Below are 22,054 nucleotides of genomic sequence, written 5' to 3' on the forward strand. Positions count from 1 at the left end.
TCTCATTGCTCAATTCCGAGTAATGAGAGGGCTGACTCATTAGTAAAGGTAGGTGCGATTGAAGGCGACATTTATCAGCGTCAAATCGCCTTCAATGATTTTTATTCTTTAGTCCGTAAAAATACCATCGCTAACTGGCAACGCAAATGGAACGAAGATGAATTGGGTCGGTGGCTTCACTCGATTATCCCTAAGGTTAGCCTCAAACCATGGTTCAAAAGTCTGGACTTTATTCGCACCTTCTCTCGACTCATGTCCAATCACTGTTCGTTAGACGCGCTACTCTTTCGTTTTAATCTTGCCGATGGCAATATCTGTGCGTGTGGCCAAGGTTACCACGACATCGAACACGTTGTTTGGTCGTGCGAGGAGTATCTTGTTGCCAGATCGAATTCAGAAAACTCTCTTCGGGCTAGATGAATGCAACCCAATGTGCCGATGAGATATATGTTGGCTAGGTTAGATGTCCCAAATATATGTCTTCCTAAAAGTTATCGATCTTCGTGTCTGATTGTCCTTATATCCTTATATTCTCTTTTCTCTTTAAATACTTATTAGATATTAGATAGGCTTAAGAATTGAGTGTGATGAATGTGAGTGTGAACATTGTCAACATATCCTCATATCCCTTCCTTTTCCTGAAGAAAATATGCCACCCTTCTAAACTCGAGTAGACCGCGAGTAATCGGGTTTCTACATCACTAACATTAGAATTAAATGTTTATATATACTTGTAACAATACAGTGAGGGGTTTGGCTCCTTTAAACTTATGTTACTGAGCATGTAAAAATAAACGATTTAAATAAAAAAAAAAACACAACTTTGTATTGAAAGGTCCTACAGGAAAGTTCTTGGAATCCAATGGAAGCTACATTCACACACATTAAGATAACAATGGGTCCGTGGTATATTCCAAAACTTGAAGCTTTGAAATGATGTATTAGGTTGGGGACAAAGTTATCCATTATTTTCTCGTTGGCTGGCTTCAGTGGTCAATACCTTGCGTAATATCGATCATACAATTTCAAGTTTAGGCTCCTTGTAAAGGTGACGTTTCACACTAATAAAAATTCTTTTGTTGTTTTTTGTTTGATTCATTCAGTTGTGAGTTACAGGGTGCTAACAATGGAGGTAAACAAAGAGAAAATTCGGCACATTTTACACTTTTTATTTTATAAATGCGGAAATGCAAGCCAGGCCGCTGAAATTGTGATTGATGTCTATGGTGCCGATACTGCAACAGTAAAATACGTGCAATTTAATTTATTTTCTAAAATTTTAATTTTTTTTTTAATTTAAAAAAAAAATTTTTTCAGTGCAATACACTAAATTAAGATATCTACTGTCAACAAATGGACCGTTTGAAGCTAGCTTTTTCTCGCATTGGAAAATTCCCAGAGCGATAAGAAATTGGGATCAAGAGAAGATTTTAAAAATCTATTGCTATGGTTTTTCGTTAATAAGGACCAAGATCTCTATGATAGAGACATTATCAAGCTACCTTTAGAATGGCAACAAATTTTCTAACAAAACTATATTAAACTATATTAAAAATAGTTCTGACTTTCACCTAGAAAAAACGGATTGCCTTATATATTGGATTTTCAAGAAGTTACAGCATTTCAACTTAACACTCTGTTCTTCTGATTTCTTCGTCGAGTGTATTATAAAATTGTAACATACTTCGATTGTGTCTTCATCCTAGTGGAATGCGTGATTCTCTCCTATCAATGGAATTAAATCGATCGCACTCAGTTCATATGGATGAATTTCAGAATACACATTCCAGGGAAGAAGTTCAGCCATATGACAAAATATGGATGTTTGACGCACTCAAGCAGCTCAAGCCTTTTTTCATAAACTCAGAATACTAAGAGTGGGCGGAAAGTTCAATAATTCTTGAAAATACAGCGCATCATTGAAAAACTATCTTACCCTGTACACGTGGATATTATCTAAACCCCCTCCTCCCCCACCGTGGACAACCGTGGACATTTTCGCGACAAAAATGAACGGTTGCCAAATGGTTCAGCCATTAATTGATCGATTAATTCAGAGGAGAAAATTATGTTTGTTATGAAATAAATATTGCTGTAGTCATGGGTTAAACATGGTATGTTGAAAAAATGCAATGTAATGCAATGATAGATGATGACTGCTTATAGCCTAAATCAAATCTATATATATATATATATATATATAAAGGGTGTGTCACATCAAATTGCATCACGGAAAAAACGCTGTAGAAATTTAATTTTTAGGAATTATATCTTCAGCTTTCGCTTATAATCAGATAAGAGTGTATAGATCACGTTGGCCATGCTTCACTGTCAATTTTTCGTAAATTTGGAAAAATGTCGTCGAACGAAAAAGAGGGTCGTGAATTAATCCTGTGCACTCATTTCGAGAATCCGGAGTTTTCACATCGGGACATCGGTAAGATGCTGGGAATCGTCCAATCCACGGTCAGCAGAGTACTAAAACGATACTTCGAGAACCTAACCATCGACCGGAAGGTGAAGAACGGCAAAAATGGATGCTCCGTCAGTGAAAAAGATCACAATCGCGTAGTTAAGCAGTTTAGACGTGATCCCAGAAGTTCGGTCCGGGATGTCGCCAATAAGCTGAATTTGTCAAGTTCATTCGTCCAGCGGACCAAGCAGCGGGAGGGCCTGCGTACATACAAGGTTCAGAAGGCTCCTAACCGCGACGAAAGGCAAAACATGGTGGGGAAGACGCGAGCCCGGAAGCTGTACACCGAAATGCTGACGAAGCCGCATTGCCTGGTAATGGACGACGAAACCTACGTCAAAGCGGACTTTCGTCAGCTGCCGGGCCTGTTGTTCTTCTCCGCAGAGGACAAATTCTGCGTTCCGGAGGAGATTCGCAAGTAGAAACTATCCAAGTTTGCCACAAAGTACATGGTGTGGCAAGCGATCTGCTCTTGCGGAAAGCGGAGCGCCCCCTTCGTGATGACCGGCACGGTAAACGGGCAGGTTTACCTTAAGGAGTGCTTACTACCACGTGTTGGAGTGGTACGAAGCCAACGGGGTCACCTTCGTGCCAAAGGAAATGAACCCGCCCAACGCGCCGGAGCTTCGCCAATAGAGAAATATTGGGCGATTATGAAGCAGGCCCTCCGGAAGAACCCAAAAGTTGTCAAATCGGAGGCCGACTTCAAGAGAAAATGGATTTCTGTTCAAAAAAAAAAACTACAACCTGACGTTGTACAGAACCTTATGGACGGGGTAAAGAGGAAGGTGCGAGCATACGGGCTTGGGCTCGAAGTATGAATAAAAAGAAAATGTCAAAAGTTGTTTAATAGTATTTATTTTACTGTCTAAAATTTTCAAATGGGTCGGTCTACTAGGCGAATTTCTACATCGTTTTTTCCGTGATGCAATTTGATGTGACACTCATTCATATGGACTTGGAAACTATTGAACCGATCAACATGAAAATTGGTTTGTAGGAGTTTTTGGGGCCGGGGAAGGTTTTCGTGATAATTTGAGACCCTACCCCCTCTCTAAGGGGGGCAGCCATACAAATTAAACACAAATTTCTACATTACTCGGGAAATAATCAAGCCAATGAAACCAAATTGAGCATATTGAGGTTTTAGGATGCAATAAATGTTTCTATGGTGGTTAGACTCTCCAACCCCCTCTCTAAGGGGGGGCTGCCTTCCAAATGAAACAAAAAATTTCTGCATTACTCGAGAAATATTCAAGCAAATGAAACCAAATTAGGCATATTGAGGTTCAAGGGTGCAATAAATGTTCTGTGGTGGTTAGACTCTCCACCCCCCTCTCTAAGGGAGAGGGGGCTGTCATACAAATGAAACACAAATTTCTGCATTATTCGAGAATTATTCAAGCAAATGAAACCAAATTAGGCATATTGATGTTTTAGGGTGCAATAAATCTTTCTATGGTGGTTAGACTTTCCACCCCTCTCTCTAAGGGGGGGCTGCCATACAAATGAAACACAAATTTCTTCATAACTCAAAAACTAATCAAGCACAATTAGGGATGTGAGGGTTTTTGGGTATGAGAAATGTTTCCATAACCCTTTCCTCCCTCCTCTGGAATGCAGAGGGGTCCCATAAAAATGTTACACATATTTCAACCAAAAATTTGCCAACCAAACATGACAATTAAAAATTTTTGGAAAACTGAAGGAAATAGTGAAAATTCGAAAAATTCAATTCCCATATGCTCTACAATTACATAGTGACAAGTGTTGTTAGCCCATTCGATGTTTGCGCTAGCGAAATTGATTTTTGTTCGAAACTGGAAATGTATTTTAATGTAATAAAACGCACTCGTACATCTTCTTCTATCTATACAAAAAAAGGATCGCCGGATGTGTTGATAAGAGCAGAACTCGAGGGAGGAATTGTCCGATTTAGGGCTAATATTTTCTGTATAAAACATTTATTCCATGTAACGGAGAAACATGTTATTTGCAAGTGGTTGAAGAATCTCGAACGAGGATTGTGTCTGAAAATAATCTGATATTATATTGATGAGTTTTGTTAGAAATACTAGGAATTATAGTAAGAGGTAAATTCAAAGGGGTCGAATAAAAGATCTATCAATGATCAGTTCCGCGATTGGACCCATAAACTTGCTCACAGTAAGAAAACGTGAATGTTTGAAGGCATTGATAACAAAAAACAAATTTTTGGCGGGACGGAGTTTGCCGGGTCAACTAGAAAATGAAATAAAAAAGAATACCGTTCTCAATAATATTTCGGACATTTTGTTCTAATATCTTGAATTGCTTAATGCACAGATGATCTATATATACAGGGTTTTCCATTTCGGGCTTCCGAAAGTATACAACCCTGCGCTGACAACTGTTTGACATAGCTGTCAACCAAAGCGTCATATCGTTAGTTGAATGTCTGCCATTTTACAATATGGATCGTTTTAGCATCGCACAACGTGTTAATTTTGTTAAATTATACTATAAAAATGATGAAAACCCGGCAAATGTTTTTCGAGCATTACGGACGGATTTTGGTCGTCATGGACGGCCTACAGAGCACACAATCGCTAATGCAGTGCGTAAATTCGAAAAAACTGGATCCGTAGCGGATATTGTGAAACCTGTGCATCATCGTAATGTGCGTTCGGCCAAAAATATTGCTGCTTTTGCTGCCAGTGTGGAGGATGACCCGAATGTTTCGATTCCACGGCGTGCTCAGAAATTGGGCTTGTCAAACACATCATTGTAGCGAATTTTGCATTTGGACTTGACCTACATCCATATAAAGTCCAACTGGTACAAAAATTAGAGCGTGGTGACCATGGAATGCGTCGGGCATACGTCGATTGGATGAACGAACAACAGCAGCAAAATGCTGAATTTTCACATCAAATTTTCTTCAGGTACATTGATGAGGCACATTTCGAGCTCGGTGGCTATGTGAACACCCAAAATTTCCGTATATGGGGCTCAGAAAATCCACACGTGGTTGTTGAGAGGCCATTGCATCCGCCAAAAGTCACTGTTTGGTGCGCATTATGGTCTATTGGAGTCATCGGGCCGTATTTCTTTGAAAATGAGGACGGCGAGACGGTAACTATGAATGGTGAGCGCTATGGCCATATATTAACCTGTTTTTTGCCACAAATTGAAGATATGGATACGGACGACATGTGGTTTCAACAGGACGGCGCCACGTGCCACACAACACGACCGAACATGGCCATATTGCGAACGAAATTTGAGGGACGCATAATTTCGCATTTAGTATGCAGGGGTTTTTGGGACCGGGGAAGGTTTTCGTTATAGTTTGAGACCCCTCCCCCTCTCTGAAGGGGGGGAGGGGGGGTGTTGGGCTGCCATACAAATTAAACACAAATTTCTACATTACTCGGAAATTAATGAAGCAAATGAAACGAAATTTGCCGTGTGGAGGGTTTAGAGTGCAATAAGTGATTCTATGGTGGTTAGCCCCCCTCTCTTAGAGGGGGCTGCCATACAAATGAAACACAAATTTTTGCATTACTCGAGAATTAATCAAACAAATTAAACCAAATTAGGCATACGGAAACTTAAGGATGCAGTAAATATTTCTATGGTGGTTAAATACCAGCAAGTGTGGTAAGTGTGGTAAGTGGTAAATGAGACGCAGTTGATTATAAAATATCAAGTGTAATGTAATTTTCGTCCAAAAAATTACAGAATGAAGTGTCCGAAATTTGAATTCAATCTGTCCGAAATTCGATTTAGTGTCCGAAGTTTGATTCTTATTCGCTTCATTTGCAAAGCATTTTATTCGATGATTTTTTTATGTTTTCAATCAAATAGGTACCAAAGTGGAAAGCTTAAAAGCATATTGAACTAATTTATTGAAAATATCAACCAAATCCACCAAATCAACCAAATAAGCTTAGATCGGTTTTCTGCATCATATGCTCTAAGCGTCCGAAATATGATTCAGAACGGTATTCATTCAGTGATGAGTTATTTGTTTATGTCTTTTACATGTAAATTTTTTTTTGTGATGTTGTTTTTATTAAAAAAATAGACATCTTCGAAAATTCAAAATAAAAAAAAAATAAACTGATACGGCACAGTATTTGGTATTGAAAATCGTGTCAGTATTTTCCAGTTAAAAAATCTGAAAATTTTAATTCTGAATATTTTTCACAATGTGCATTTCGTATTCTGTATTGAGTCTCCATAGTTCTTTCAACAAGAGCCATTTTCGATTGTAAGTTAATCTCATAGTTATACAGGGGAACTTCGATATAACGTACCCTCGTTATTACGTACCCTCGATATAACGTACATTTTTCCTCGATTTAACGTACACATTTCCAATGTGTAGAAATTCACTTCAAAATCGATACATAGAGTTTCATGAACAATTAATTAAGTAACCCTGTCAATCTTACAGTTTTGCAGAGATCGTTTAGTGCCCTTTGGGCTTTGGAATTTTCATAAAAATAATCTAGTGTTTTGCAACCAATAATCAACCCCACCATGCAGATCCTTTTTCACTACTTTTGAAAGTCAAAAACAAGCTTTCGAAACGTTCCATTTAGTCAATGGCGTATACAGCTTCAATCTTCAGCTTTTGGAATATTTCACGAACACCTTGATGTTCGTAGATGTAGTGGACAAAAATATCGAGAAGCAATAAAAAATCGATTGCTTTCTGTTTTTGCAGGAATTTTGTGAATCTACAAAATTTGTTGCTTACCAGCTTAATAGAAAATTCAATAACCTTACCAACCAGCTTTCATTTGGTTCTTATAACGGTCATGAAAGACCTTTCCATACAGAGATATTTTTGTTTGAATGAGAAATTACCCTTTGTCTTTGACGATGAATAATTTAAAAAACAATGATCGCAATGCAAATCGAAAGGTAGTTTTGAAAGCTTAAATAAATTATGTACAAATTTGATTTTTTACTTTAACGAAAACAAATTTGTTTTATTTTGTTGGATCAATTTTTAAAAAGCACCAGAAATATTAATTGGAAAGTTATTGTAATGTTATCATCGGATTTTTAACAATCTGTTTGTTTACGAGAAAGCATCGATAAATCCGCGGATGGTGTGAGGTTTGTTCAAGGGATGGTTTTTCAATCAACTTGTCTCTCAGATGATACATTTTCTTAAGCCTGATTAAGCTCTCCTTAAAGCCTTAAAGCCGTTGAAGTCAAAAATTCTCAAAAAAATTTTTTTGCTTTTTTTGAGTTTGATAAATGGAATGAATAGCTTTGGTTTCAAGGTATATTTTGAAATTTATTTTTTCGTTATTTATCTATTTACATTTACAACTAGTTGGCTAGTTGGATTTTATAACCATTATTTACTAACCATACTCAAACAACAACATAATAAGGTAATCTGAGCTATATTTTTGAATTCTTTTTTTTGCTTCCATATAACGTACAATTCGATACAACGTACAATTTTGAAAGCGAAATGCACGTTATATCGAAGTTTCCCTGTAATTTTCTGAAGGGAAAGTTCTTGTTTTGGGTTATGGACATGGATTGGACGATTAGGGATAACCTTTCATGAATAAACTGTTTCATTTAAATGGGTCATTTAAAAAGGAAAAACAATATTATGGATGTACATCAGAAGAAAGTTTCAATTGGAAACAACAAAAAAAACAGAAAAGCGTGTACAGATTCTGCATGGAATCGGCCCAACAGGGCTACCTACATCCGTAACGTCCAGCTTGCCTCCGGTAACCGAGAGCTGCCATCCGAAGTAGACGCCCACCACGTACGGGGACATCCGAGCCCAGGGAGCGATGTACAACGCACTGCCAGTGTTGTAAAGCACGTCGTACGATGGCACAAAGTGATGCATCAGCGTGATGGCCATGTTGAACGCAACCGTTGCCGCGGCGAACGCGACGAAGATCGACTTGCCCAGTCGGGTATTCCTGTGCAGGTGTGAAACGGAAGCGAAGGTGGACGGAAAACACAGAACGAAAATGAAAAAAATGAATATAAACGCGCACAAAGCTCAAAGAAGGAAGGCGGAAAGATTCGAAAGCAATGTCATGATTACGACCTTTACACAGAAAAATATCTGAGGTGTCGATGGGGGAGAAAAAGCGCCCATTTGGGTTGTTGTGAACGGGAGGTCAGGAGATGCGATGCGATATTCGGTTTCAGGTTTTGGCCTGATTTGGATGATGCTGTGGGGAGCTGAATGAATGGGGTGTGTCAAAATTGGATAACGAGAGTGAAATGTAAAGTGAATGAGCGACGCAGAGGAGAACTGTACCAAAAAGCAGTAGTAGAAGTAGTGGTAGCAGAGGTAGTAGAGGAGATAATTGGTGGTCTGGTAGAACGCACTTTGCGTAGACGAAGAGCAGCACTGTTGCGATGATATAATACTGCATTTCACAGGCCAACGACCAGGTCCAGTTCAGACAGAGCTCATCGATGTCGAACAAGTTTTGGATGTACAGTACGTTACGCCACCAAAAGCGCTGACAGCGGAGATCGCTGCGCTCGTGAACCCAAAATTTCGACGTTTCTACGATGTAGCTCGTCATCAGTTCACCAACCGCGGTGACCATCAGATACAACGGAGACAGCCTGAAATAGTGTAGTCAAAATATAGCGAGAAATTATGCTCTTTCAGAGCTACGATCGTTAGAACAAATTGGTTCCCATTCCAAAAATACCTCAGATATCGATGCAGCACCATCTTTCCGTAGAGCTTCACATTCTGCCAGTATCCGTTGGCTAGGATCTCCTGCAGCTTCCCTTGATTGCGGATAAAGTTGTACGTCACCAGGAAGCCACTGATGGCAAAGAACACGTCGACCAGAAGAGGCGCATTGCTCACCAGCTGATAGCGTATTTGCTCCGCATAATGGAACATCACCGCCGAGTTGTGAATGGCGAAAAATGTGTACCACTGCATGTGGAAACACAGTATCAAAAAGCACGAAATGGACCTAGACGCGAGGGCGGAAAGTGGCGAAATAGAAAGAAAGAAAGAGATTACATCACTAAAAGTTGCGCGATCAATTTCGTCATGATTGCAAGTTGCTCTCGTTCCACGAGAGAGCACAGAAGGAGAAGCAAACACAGAGGAAAGTTTGGTTTGTTGTTACGTTGTTACGGTTTCTGTCGCCTCGGGGTCAAGGCTGGGCTATTTACTTGATTCCACAGATCACGGGCAGCGATTGTGGGCCAATGTCAGTTCGGAAGACGATCGCGAGATTCCTGCGCACGTTGAAGCTGTCGATGACCTTATCGGCGAAGGAGGGCACTTCCGCTCGTTCCGTTGCCGGGGCTTCGACCTTGGTCTCTTTCATCCGCTCGTCGTCGTTCGCAGCCGTCGTTGCCGTCGTTGTGGTTAGGCCTGAGGACAGGTAGCTGCCGGGGGTTCCCTTCAGCACCGGACTGTAGGTCGAGTCGTTTCCATCGCTAATTGTGCTTGGCTTATGCTCATTAGCTTTCTGCTCGCGGTTGTGAGCCAAAAGTACAACCATTAGCGTCGCGGCGGTACAAATGCTGTTTGCGAAAGGGAAAGAGAATTGTGATAGTGAAAATTATGTTCAGTTTTTATTTTTCAGCGTATTATCACTCCCATCGCTCAGAGTTTTGGGGAAGTGCGGTCAGTGTTTTATGAATTGAATGTTTTGATAGTTGTTCTATATTTAGAGTTTTTTTTTTATAACGGGTTGGTTCAAAACAGCTGAAAACTGTAAGTATTTTTGTTCATAATAAAATTATGCCTAAAGGGTGTGTCACATCAAATTGCATCACGGAAAAAACGCTGTAGAAATTCGCCCAGTAAACCGATCCTTTCGAAAATTTTAGACAGTAAAATAAAAACTATTAAACAACTTTTGGCATTTTCTATTTATTCATACTTCGAGCCCAAGCCCGTATGCTCGCACCTTCCTCTTTACCCCGTCCATAAGGTTCTGTACAACGTCAGGTTGTAGTTTTTTTTGAACAGAAATCCATTTTCTCTTGAAGTCCGCCTCCGATTTGACAACTTTTGGGTTCTTTCGGAGGGCCTGCTTCATAATCGCCCAATATTGCTCTACTGGGCGAAGCTCCGGCGCGTTGGGCGGGTTCATTTCCTTTGGCACGAAGGTGACCCCGTTGGCTTCGTACCACTCCAACACGTCCTTTGAATAGTGGCACGAAGCGAGATCCGGCCCGAAGATGGTCGGGCCCTCGTGCTGCTTCAATAGTGGTAGTAAGCGCTTCTGTAGGCACTCCTTAAGGTAAACCTGCCCGTTTACCGTGCCGGTCATCACGAAGGGGGCGCTCCGCTTTCCGCAAGAGCAGATCACTTGCCACACCATGTACTTTTTGGCAATCTTGGATAGTTTCTGCTTGCGAATCTCCTCCGGAACGCTGAATTTGTCCTCTGCGGAGAAGAACAACAGGCCCGGCAGCTGACGAAAGTCCGCTTTGACGTAGGTTTCGTCGTCCATTACCAGGCAATGCGGCTTCGTCAGCATTTCGGTGTACAGCTTCCGGGCTCGCGTCTTCCCCACCATGTTTTGCCTTTCGTCGCGGTTAGGAGCCTTCTGAACCTTGTATGTACGCAGGCCCTCCCGCTGCTTGGTCCGCTGGACGAATGAACTTGACAAATTCAGCTTATTGGCGACATCCCGGACCGAACTTCTCGGATCACGTCTAAACTGCTTAACTACGCGCTTGTGATCTTTTTCACTGACGGAGCATCCATTTTTGCCGTTCTTCACCTTCCGGTCGATGGTTAGGTTCTCGAAGTATCGTTTTAGTACTCTGCTGACCGTGGATTGGACGATTCCCAGCATCTTACCGATGTCCCGATGTGACAACTCCGGATTCTCGAAATGAGTGCGCAGGATTAATTCACGACGCTCTTTTTCGTTCGACGACATTTTTCCAAATTTTCGAAAAATTGACAGTGAAGCATGGCCAACGTGATCTATACACTCTTATCTGATTATAAGCGAAAGCTGAAGATATAATTCCTAAAAATTAAATTTCTACAGCGTTTTTTCCGTGATGCAATTTGATGTGACACACCCTTTATATTGCTATATTTGTTTTGGGATTTTACCTTACAGTGATTAGTAACTGTGAAGCGGCCCTAATCCCTCCATTTATATAAACATAGCTGAACGTTATGAATTTTAAAAAAGTCACAGGAGGGTTGTGTCCGAGACACGACCGCATAGTTGACGTAGGATTCCGTTAGGCTATCTGTTGATTTTGGATATGTTTGAACAATTACATCGTTAAACTCTTTGATAATGATTTGGTCGCTCCGAAGAGGGCCGTTTTGTTTGGTTGTTGGGTATTGTTTGTTCACTCCAACAGTGTTTATCGAGTGATGATGACAGAAGGATGGTAAACAGTCGTTGGATGGTGCGAATCAAATAAAAGATACCGAAGTGGAACGAGATATGATGAAACCACCTAGCGAGATTCCTCCTGTGTTATGTATAGATGAGCTAAAGAAAAAAAAACTCACCAATGTAATATAAGATAATTACCAATACCGAACACAATTATCAATTTTTCTCATCGGTAAAACATGTTACTTTAATATAGAGAAAACACATTTGAAATGCAATTTTTACTTTCTGTGTGTTTATTCAACCCAATGCGAATTTTAACTGGACTAACAACAACTAATACTATAAGTAGAGCATATAGGAAATCACTTTTTCTAATATTAGGCTGTCAAAAAAGTCCTGCGGTGTTTTTTTTTTAATTTTCATTTGTTCATAAAATTAGTTACAATCATCTGTTTTGAGTCAAATATGCGCCGTTTTGTTCGATGACTTGTTCCCAACGAGATGCCAACTTCATAATACCCCTGTTATAGAAGTTCGCTTCCTTATTGGCAAAAAACTCGGATAGTCAATTTTCACAGGCCTCTTTTGTGGCTAACTTCTGACTACCTAGCTCGTTCGCCATGGACAAAAACAGGTGGTAGTCACTTCGTGCAAGGTCCAGACTATACGGCGGATGCAAAAGAACCTCCCATCCGAGCTCCCGGAGCTTCTGGCGCGTCACCAAAGAAGTGTGTGGCCTGGCGTTGTCCTGATGGAAGACAATGCGGCGTCTGTTTATCAAAGGTGGCCTCTTCTTCATGAGTGCTACCTTCAAGTGGTCCAGTTGTTGGCAGTACAGGTCCGAATTGAGCGTTTGGCCATAGGGAAGCAGCTCATAATAGATTATTCCTTGACAATCCCACCAAACACACAGCAGAACTTTCCTGGCCGTTAATGAGGGCTTGGCCACCGTCTGAGCCGCTTCAGCGGGCTTCGACCACGACCGTTTGCGCTTCACGTTGTCGTAAGTGACCCACTTTTCATCGCCAGTCACCATCCGCTTGAGAAACGGGTCGATTTTGTTGCGATACAGCAGCGATTCACATGCGTCGATACGGTCAAAGATGTTTTTTTGCGTCAACGTGTGTGGCACCCATACATCGAGCTTCTTTGTGAATCCAAGCTTCTTCAAATGGTTAATAACGGTTTGATGACTTATCCCCAGTTCTTGGCCGATGCTACGGCTGCTACTATGCCGGTCTTTCTCGGCTAATTCAGCGATTTTGTCGCAATTTTCGACGACAGGCCTTCCGGAGCGTGGCGCATCTTCGACGACCTCTACACCAGAACGAAAACGTTGAAACCATCGTTGTTCGGTGGAAATGGAAACTGTATCGGGTCCATAAACTGCACAAATTTTATTGGCAGCTTGAGATGCATTTTTGCCTTTGTCATAGTAGTACTGTAAAATATGTCGGATTTTCTCTTTATTTTGTTCCATATTTGCGACACTATAACTCACGAACGACTTAACCAAACAAAACACTGTCAAGGACTATATTATAGCGCGCAAAAATACCTTTCCAACAAGCTATAGTATGACTCGATATAATGAATACAACTAGAACTACGCTTACAACGCTTACAACGACACCTCGCGGAAATACCGCAGGACTTTTTTGACAGCCTAATATTTGATTGTCTGGAAGTTTGAAAAGTATCGGCCAACTACGTAATTTTCTACAGCGTTTTTCCGTGATGCAATTTGATGGGGGACACCCTTTACAATGTTCCAGCAAAGAAATGGACTTCAATAATTTTGACCGGCTGTAATTCATCAAAACATTTTTTTAATTCATTCTAGTCATAACGTCATGATACCAAATCGTATAACTCTCCAATTTGGATTGGAAATACTACACAAGTGACAGATTGAGATGTCATTTTAGAATTTGACGCTAGGTGGCAGGATCGTCGTATAGAGGTCAAAAGAAAATAGCTTTTTTTTCCTACCGAACACAGGAGGTTTCAATCTCTCTCCATGGATTGGACTTCATTATCCTAGTACCCTCGCAGCGCGCCCTTACTGTGATAGAAGTCAAAACGTTACTGTAACATAATGGGACTTCATAAGTAGAATTTCGTTTTCAAGACACTCCGTTTTTTAATAGTTACAAACTCATAGTCTTTTTCATACAAGAACGCCGATTTTCTTTCCGAAACTTCAATTCCCCTGCCGAATATATTTTTTTTTTCGATAAGAGATTTGTTGTCGCGAAAGGTAAATTAAGCTTGTTGAATTTATTCAATCGGTTTCTGGAGCATAATATTGTTCCAGATGACTGGAGACAAGTACGAGTTATTGCTATTCAAAAACCCGGAAAACCCGCGTCCGACTTCAATTCGTACCGCCCAATAGCAATGCTGTCTTGTATACGGAAATTGTTGGAGAAAATGATCTTGTTTCGCCTTGATCGATGGGTTGAAACGAATGGCCTACTCTCAGATACACAATATGGGTTCCGCAGGGGCAAGGGAACGAATGATTGTCTTGCGTTGCTTTCTTCAGAAATTCAAATGGCTTACGCCGAAAAAAAACAAATGGCTTCAGTATTCTTGGACATAAAGGGGGCCTTTGATTCTGTTTCAATAGAGGTTTTGTCAGACAAATTACACTCTCGGGATCTACCGCCTCTATTGAATAACATGTTATATAACATGCTTTGTGAGAAACATTTGAATTTTTCTCACGGAGATTCGGCAGTGAGTCGGGTCTCCTATATGGGTCTCCCTCAGGGCTCCTGTTTAAGCCCTCTTTTGTACAACTTCTATGTAAGCGACATTGACAACTGCCTTACACAAAATTGCAGCTTAAGACAACTTGCAGATGATGGAGTGGTGTCTGTCGTAGGATCAAACGAATCCGACCTGCAAGAACCCTTACAAGATACTTTGAACAATTTTTCAACCTGGGCCATTGGGCTAGGGATCGAATTCTCCACGGAGAAAACAGAGATGGTGGTTTTTTCTAGGAAGCATAGACCAGCAAAACCAAAGCATCAACTTTTGGGTAAACCGATCACTCATGCTATGTCATTCAAGTATCTTGGGGTCTGGTTCGACTCCAAATGTACTTGGGGGGCCCATATTAGGTATCTGAGTAAAAAATGCCAACAAAGAATAAACTTTCTCCGTACAATTACCGGCACCTGGTGGGGAGCCCATCCCGAAGATCTTATAATGTTGTATCGAACAACTATTCTCTCAGTGATGGAGTATGGTAGTTTCTGTTTTCAATCAGCTGCCAAAACACACCTCATTAAACTCGAGCGAATTCAGTATCTTTGTCACCGTATTGCGTTGGGATGTATGCCCTCAACGCATACCATGAGTCTCGAGGTTTTAGCAGGCGTACTCCCACTAAAAGATCGCTTCAATTTATTATCTCTTCGGTTCCTCATCCGGTGTAAGATTATGAACCCATCGGAAATTTTGAGCAGCTTATCGAGCTAAATTTTCATTCTGGATTCATGAGCTCATATCATGAATTCATCTCCATGCAGGTTGATCCTTCTTCGTATATTCCCAACCATGTTTGTTTTCCTGACTACATCAATTCTTCTGTACATTTTGATTTGTTCATGAAGGAGAAAATCCATGGAATTCCAGATTATCATCGATCGGGGATCGTTCCTACGATCTTCAATGCAAAGTATGGGCGTGTCAATTGTGATAATATATACTTTACTGATGGGTCCTCTATGAATGAGTTGACTGTTGAACATATGGGAATGTAATTTTACGCTTGAGATAAAACATGACTATTATGTTTAATAATCGAAATCTCGCATACTCTTGTACTTAGCTCTGTCTTACTCGTTTGAATAGTGAGAAATATTTAGAATCATTTTTTATGAACCGTTTCTACAATTTTGATGAATAATAATAACTTCTATATCTCAGAACAAACCCGAATTTGTCCACCTCACGATCAGTATAATCTGAGCTTCCATATGGGATTCTGAAGTTTAATCCTCTTATCCTTCCCATTCTTGTGTAATTTGATATACGGAACATGAGGTTTGATTAAATTATTTAAACAGAAACTGGCCAGCAGCGTCGGTCAGAAGCATAATCCTCATAGGAAACATCTGATGGGTTTCAAGGAATTTGACAAAAACGGAAAGTGATTCAGATTTTCTTTAGACTGATATCAAAATTATGGAAAAAGAACCAGAACTAATTACATCCCATAGCGCATTTACCGAATACAACTAAACAAATTCACGTCCTCTGGATACGTCAGAATTTCGTTCTAAAAATGCCATCAGGCGGGTAAATTGCTGTTTGTTTATCTTTTGTTTCTTAAACAAGGCAAGACAAGATTCAAAATGTTAGCAAAAAAGCTAGATAAATACGAAATTAAACTTACTTCATTCCGCGTGACTAGCTTTCACAATCTAAAACACAAGTGACACAATCCGGCACTAGCACTGGCCATTTTATGCCAAAACACGTGTAAGAAAAGCAGTTGTCAAAAATTAACTGAACATTCAAAATAGCCGTACTTGTCAGCATAAGTGAGAGACATGAGTACCAACATAGCGCCACAACAAAATCTAGAATCGACTATAGGTAACCCGCGTAAATTCAAAAGTCGCGATACTTTTTGAACAGACCTCGTAGACTCACAAAGAAAAAATTGAAAATAAAATTTTGATTCTTTGAAAATCTCCCAAGGGATGAAATTAGAAAAATCGAAAAAAAAAATTTCACTGCCAAATGGCTTTAAAAAGGATAAAACGTCGAGATCTGGTGTTATCTCGAGAAAATAAATTTATGGTCGAAAAAATCTCGATTTACCAAACCATGCAAAGTCAAGCCACATGCGAACGATGATATGGAAATTATGATGTTGGCTAGAAATTGAATAATAACTGTGCATACTATTTTTTACAATTCAATAAATACAGTCATAGATCGTTAAAAACACTGACCCCATCCCATTCCCCAGGACGATGGCTTGCCGAACACTTACCCGATGACTAGAACACTTTTCTTATTCCAAAAGTTTTCTGCCAGCTTCATATCCTTCACCTGCAGAACATCTGGTTTGAACTCGAAAATATCTTGCGCTTGAATGATTCCCTCGTCGAAATACCGGCCAGTCAGATTGAGCAGCTCCCCGTTGGAGCAGGATTGCGGTACGCAAACCCCGATATGCAAAATATTCTAGGCGCGAAAAAACAACAAAATTCAACAAACAGGGTGAAACACCCCCCGATTACCCCGGACACTTCACGCATTTGAAGATCGGCAACGGAAGGGGTCAGACTTACCTCGCTCAGAAACTTCATCTCCACCTGCCACGCCGACTGATGCCGTGCGTAGACCATCCTGTAATTGACGTCGAACGGGGCCATGGCCGTCACCAGATTGGGCTTCATGTTGCGCCGGTAGCGATTGGATAGTGTTATCGAGAGTGGCGATCTAGCGGCATCACATCCCTTCTCCGAACCAATCCAGTGATTGTGGCCCCACATAAAACCCGGCGCCTGCGTTCCAGATGCGTCCAGCACTGTGGGAGGGGTAGAAAGGAGAAGAAACGTTGACCACAATTACATAACCATAATAAAAGTACCCCTAAAACAGGTAATAGATTGTTTGGCATTGAGGGGTTTACTCTAGTGCAAAAAAAGCAAAAGTCAGGAGTTTCAGAAGTACAAAGCAGAGATGGTATACCAAAAGTGTGCGTGTGAGAGAATTGCGGCTTCTGTAAGCTTCGGTCACTGAAACTGCATTTCATCACAATCGTCGCACGCTCGAAGCGCTATTAATGCTACATTAAAATAAACTTGAAACATGCCAAAATTTACCGATTACGGCTCGTTCAAGGACATTTAGTCGAGAGACAGTTTTGATTACATATCGTATGATATAGGCCCTCAAATAAGAAGAAGAATTTTCAGAAGAGAATGTTCACGATATCTCATACAGGGTTAAACTCATTGGAATCGACCGTAGCTGCAATCAAATTGTACCATAAATTAATCAAAACTTCACAAATGATAATTAATTTCAGCGATTCTGTTCCTACTGAGAGGTGTAAGGGCTATAAAATTAGAGAATATGTGTTACCCAACTCTAATTCCATCATCAATCAATTCAAAACCAATTTGAAGGTTCATAAAATGAACTCAAAAACATAGGCCTAACGCGTCTGGTCCGTTATATTTCAATGTTTATGTTCTTCTTCCTCCCAAAGCTGTGCGGCAGAGTCGAAAGTGAAAGGCCATTATCACTGTTATCTTGTTCCACTGGTTCTACTCGCCCACCTACTCGTTGTTGGAAATGCTTCGAATGCTTTGAATATTTTCGGTTTGATTTGACTGTCTTTGAATGTCAGTTCTCCGCTGCACAGAATTCAATAAATCCCGAAAACGAACAGTATCTTCCACGAACGATTTTCCGCGATTTTGATTAATGATTCAATGGTAATAATTCATCTTGCTTTTTTCTGTTCATTGAAATATAAATCACTCACTAATGAGTATATTCCTTTCGGTAATTGATATCCTTTTGAAGGTACAACAATTTGCCAACTGATTGCAAATTCACTTTAACCGATGACTTGCGTTTTGTTTTACCCTGTGCGAACCGGATGGCGGCAAAGAAAACATAATGCAACAAATCAGACGAAATGCAAGTCATGATTGGCTACGCAAACATTTTGCACGATTCAGTTTTTGTTTTGGTTAACATTGGCTCGAACAACAGGAATTAGATAAGTACTCCCTCATCACCACCATCAAGTGCTGAGAACAACACAGTTAACTTGAGCGTTAGTCTAACTAGGCAAGACTGAACACCAGGTTTGTCCTTTTCTCTAAAATCCGATTCCAGTATGTCGAGTTTTTTTTGGTCTACGATTAAATACGATACATAACTCAAAAATTACAACTCAGTGTGGTTTTTGATTTTGAGTTATGCTACTAAAATCCGATTTTTATGCAAGTGTGATATTTGGGTTCAATTTGATTTACAGCTCATGTGCATCGGCCCAGTAGTTCAAAAGTTATGGCTTTTTTGAAAAAAAAATTGTTTGGAAACAAGGGAAAACATGATTTCCCGGACCATCGGTAAACTTTGAAAAATCATAACTCAAGAACGAAAGAACGTCTCTCTAGTTTTCAAATGTGTTATGTAAAAAGAAACCTTGGCTTACCAGAAAAAATATTTTCAAAAATATAGTGCCATTGGTCCCGAGACCATGTGAACTATTAAAAAAAAACAAATACAAACAATAATTACAAAAACCAAATCCAATTGTCTTGCAAATGTAATATTTTTTCGAGAAAGACTAGCTCATTTGCTTAAACTTGATATTTCGATCATCTAACATAGAACAATGGTTGTGTGTAGTAATTGTATTTGAATTGAGTTTTTTCATTGTTCAAAATATGTATTTTTTCTCTTTTGATACATCAAATGGAAGCTCTGAAAAAAAACGTTTCCTGTATGAACTTGTATCCTTTAAACGCGTTAGATGAGATAACGTGGTAGAATCTGGAACCAAATTCTGTTCAAAAATGTACACAAAAATACCATTATTACCCTTTCTTCTGTTTATTCAATTATACAGAAGAAGACAAGGAGTCATCATTTATCATTTTTAAATACAAGTCTAAATAGTTAAGATGTACATTAGGGTGCCAATGAAAATGGTCATCTATAATTTCAAAAAGTTACCTCATAAAAAAAATGTTCACCACCTCGAAAAAACACCCTATGCCAAATATTAGCTCAATCGGTCTTAAGGGAGAGTGGCACAAAGCGATCAAAGTTCGAGTTTCTTGAAAATCGAAAAATCACCCAAGGGGTAGTAAAAGAAATCAGGGTTTTCGAAGAAAAAAAAAATGTATGCCAAATGTTTTAAAACTGCATGAAACGTCGAGATCTAGTGTCATCTCGAAGAATTTTTTTTGTCAAAAATCGACACTCTGGGAGTTTTTTTTTTCGGAATACGAAACGAAACGTATGGTACCAAATAGTTATCTCGATTCTTCATTCGCAACTTGCTGCGAAATGTTGATTTGCACGATAATATAATATACCCTTTGCCAAATATTAGCTCATTCGAACATCATATATGAGTGGCACAGACGTAAAAATTTGAGTTTTTTTTGAAAAACGAAAGATCACCGAAAATCGGGGTTTTAAAAAAAAATTGTTCGTGCCAAATGTCATAAAATTGCATTTCTCGTCGAGATTTGCTGTTATCTTTTTGGCACTTCGTGGGTCGTTTTTTCCTCTGAAAAGATGATTTTTAACAAACAATTTATTATAGATAAAAATAGCATTTTCTCCTTCGTTGCCACGTTGTCCAAAATATCGTTTGTAGGGGGTTGTAATAAGTTCATAGCCAGGTGATGTATATTGAGTATCCTATGGCCAAGAAAGCACTCTTGGGAAGTTGTAGTAGCTGCTGTAGTGATTTGATCTTATTGAGTGCTAAGTTCTGCATATGTACAGGAAAGGGAAAGGAGAATGGGCAAGTACATTTGAGAAAGCGAAACGGGCTACCAAGGAAAACATATATGGGGAACATAATATCAAGGTCGCGACTATTCAAGCTATCATAATCTGATATGCGTGAGTATACCCTTTCGAACTTTTAAAGCAGCAGTCAGTTAAATTCATTAATTGCATTTTTTACATAACCAAACAACATGTTTGCTATTATGACATCCTCCAATTTTCCAAGATTATCCCTCCATTGATTCTGCCAGCTGATAAATGGTTATTATCGGCAAATGGAGAATAACTCATGATACACATCGACACACGTTGTGAAATAACGCCGAATTGTAGGCAAAAAGATTGCTCGTTGCGTCGGGGAGGAAAGCGAGTGGTTAGTGTAATCGTGAAAACATACCCATTTTAATCGTGAAATTGTTTAAATTTTTTACTATATTTTCTGTTGGTCCTTCAAGCGAAAAATGCTGGAAAATTTTCCTATCTAATGGTATCGTTCGGACAACATCATATTTCGGACACTTTGTTCTAATATCTTGAAATGCTTAATGCAGTGATGATATAACTATTAAATATCATATCACAATTGCTTCTTTAGAGTAATCCCATGGTTTCACTATCATTTCATTTGAGAAATAAACTTGAATTATAACATAATCGGCAAAAATTTATCAACACTACTCACTATCGTTTGTGTTTGAAGTTTGCTTAGCGGGAGCACGTAGAATTTACCCGTTCATCAATATTTAAATATCTCCCGTGTTTCATCAGTTCTCATCATCGTTATCAGGTTACTGTGATTGCTTGGTTTGTGTGTCGCAGTTGATTATAAAATATAATCGAGTGTAATGTAATTTTCGTCCAAAAAATTACAGAATGAAGTGTCCGAAATTTTAATTCAATCTGTCCGAAATTTGATTTAGTGTCCGAAGTTTGATTTTTACTCGCTTCATTTGAAAAGCATTTTATTCGATGATTTTTTAGGTTTTAGGTCAAATAGGTACCATAGTAGAAAGCTTAAAAGCACATTGAACTAATTTATTTGAAATATCAACCAAATAATATCTGTGCATAAAGTTTAGACCTGTTTTCTGCATCATATGCCTTAAGCGTCCCAAATATGATTCAGAACGGTATATAACACAACTGATGTCGCGATAACGATTTTGAGTAACATGCGTATGAAAACGCCTAATGAATCGTTACCCTCCTATATAGAAATCAAAGACATAGTCCTATGTCGAAAGTCATTCTTGGAAAAGAATGGAAAAAGTTGTTTTTTGGACCACCCTAAAGGCTAATGTTTTTTTTCAAATACGTCTCGAATGTTTTACGAAAAGGAATAAAACCACAATTTTTCACGAAAATCTGAGAGACACTATATCGGCTTGGCATGGAACGGCTGTATAACACTGACTTTTCTTAACCCTTTCATCGAACCTCACTCGTGGTGTATCGATGTGAAATGATTACATAGCTTCAGGCGTATGGATGACCCAGATAATTGAACCAATAGAGTATTCACTTTTGTTGCACCAAGTGAATATACGAAGTGAGAAACAAAGCCTGTTGATTTCATATCCGAGCTGTTCCTAACATCGCACACCCCACTCAAAGTCTGCATACAATTTTTTTTTTCATTCTAACTATAGAGAATAATCGCGGCACAGACAAGTGCAGAGTGATAAATGATATTAGATGTACCGGTAAGTTTCTTCGGTTTAACAAC

The 22,054-nt window shown here is 39.5% G+C and overlaps 1 protein-coding gene across 4 annotated transcripts in view; it reads right to left on the bottom strand.

The window, feature by feature from the left end:
• LOC129770795 (nose resistant to fluoxetine protein 6-like) overlaps nucleotides 1-22,054 on the bottom strand; it is a 56,595-nt gene that overhangs the window by 2,172 nt on the left and 32,369 nt on the right. For all 4 annotated transcript variants that reach the window (XM_055773882.1, XM_055773883.1, XM_055773885.1 and 1 more), the window contains exons 3-8: nucleotides 17,130-17,368; nucleotides 16,829-17,022; nucleotides 9,659-10,015; nucleotides 9,178-9,453; nucleotides 8,843-9,088; nucleotides 8,199-8,424 (exon numbers count right to left, since the gene is read on the bottom strand). In XM_055773882.1, coding sequence (XP_055629857.1) covers nucleotides 8,199-8,424; nucleotides 8,843-9,088; nucleotides 9,178-9,453; nucleotides 9,659-10,015; nucleotides 16,829-17,022; nucleotides 17,130-17,368 — 1,538 coding nt within the window. The remainder of the gene's footprint in view (nucleotides 1-8,198; nucleotides 8,425-8,842; nucleotides 9,089-9,177; nucleotides 9,454-9,658; nucleotides 10,016-16,828; nucleotides 17,023-17,129; nucleotides 17,369-22,054) is intronic.

The sequence above is a fragment of the Toxorhynchites rutilus genome, chromosome 2, assembly GCF_029784135.1.
Source record: "Toxorhynchites rutilus septentrionalis strain SRP chromosome 2, ASM2978413v1, whole genome shotgun sequence".
In the NCBI taxonomy this organism is placed as follows: Eukaryota; Metazoa; Arthropoda; class Insecta; order Diptera; family Culicidae; genus Toxorhynchites; species Toxorhynchites rutilus.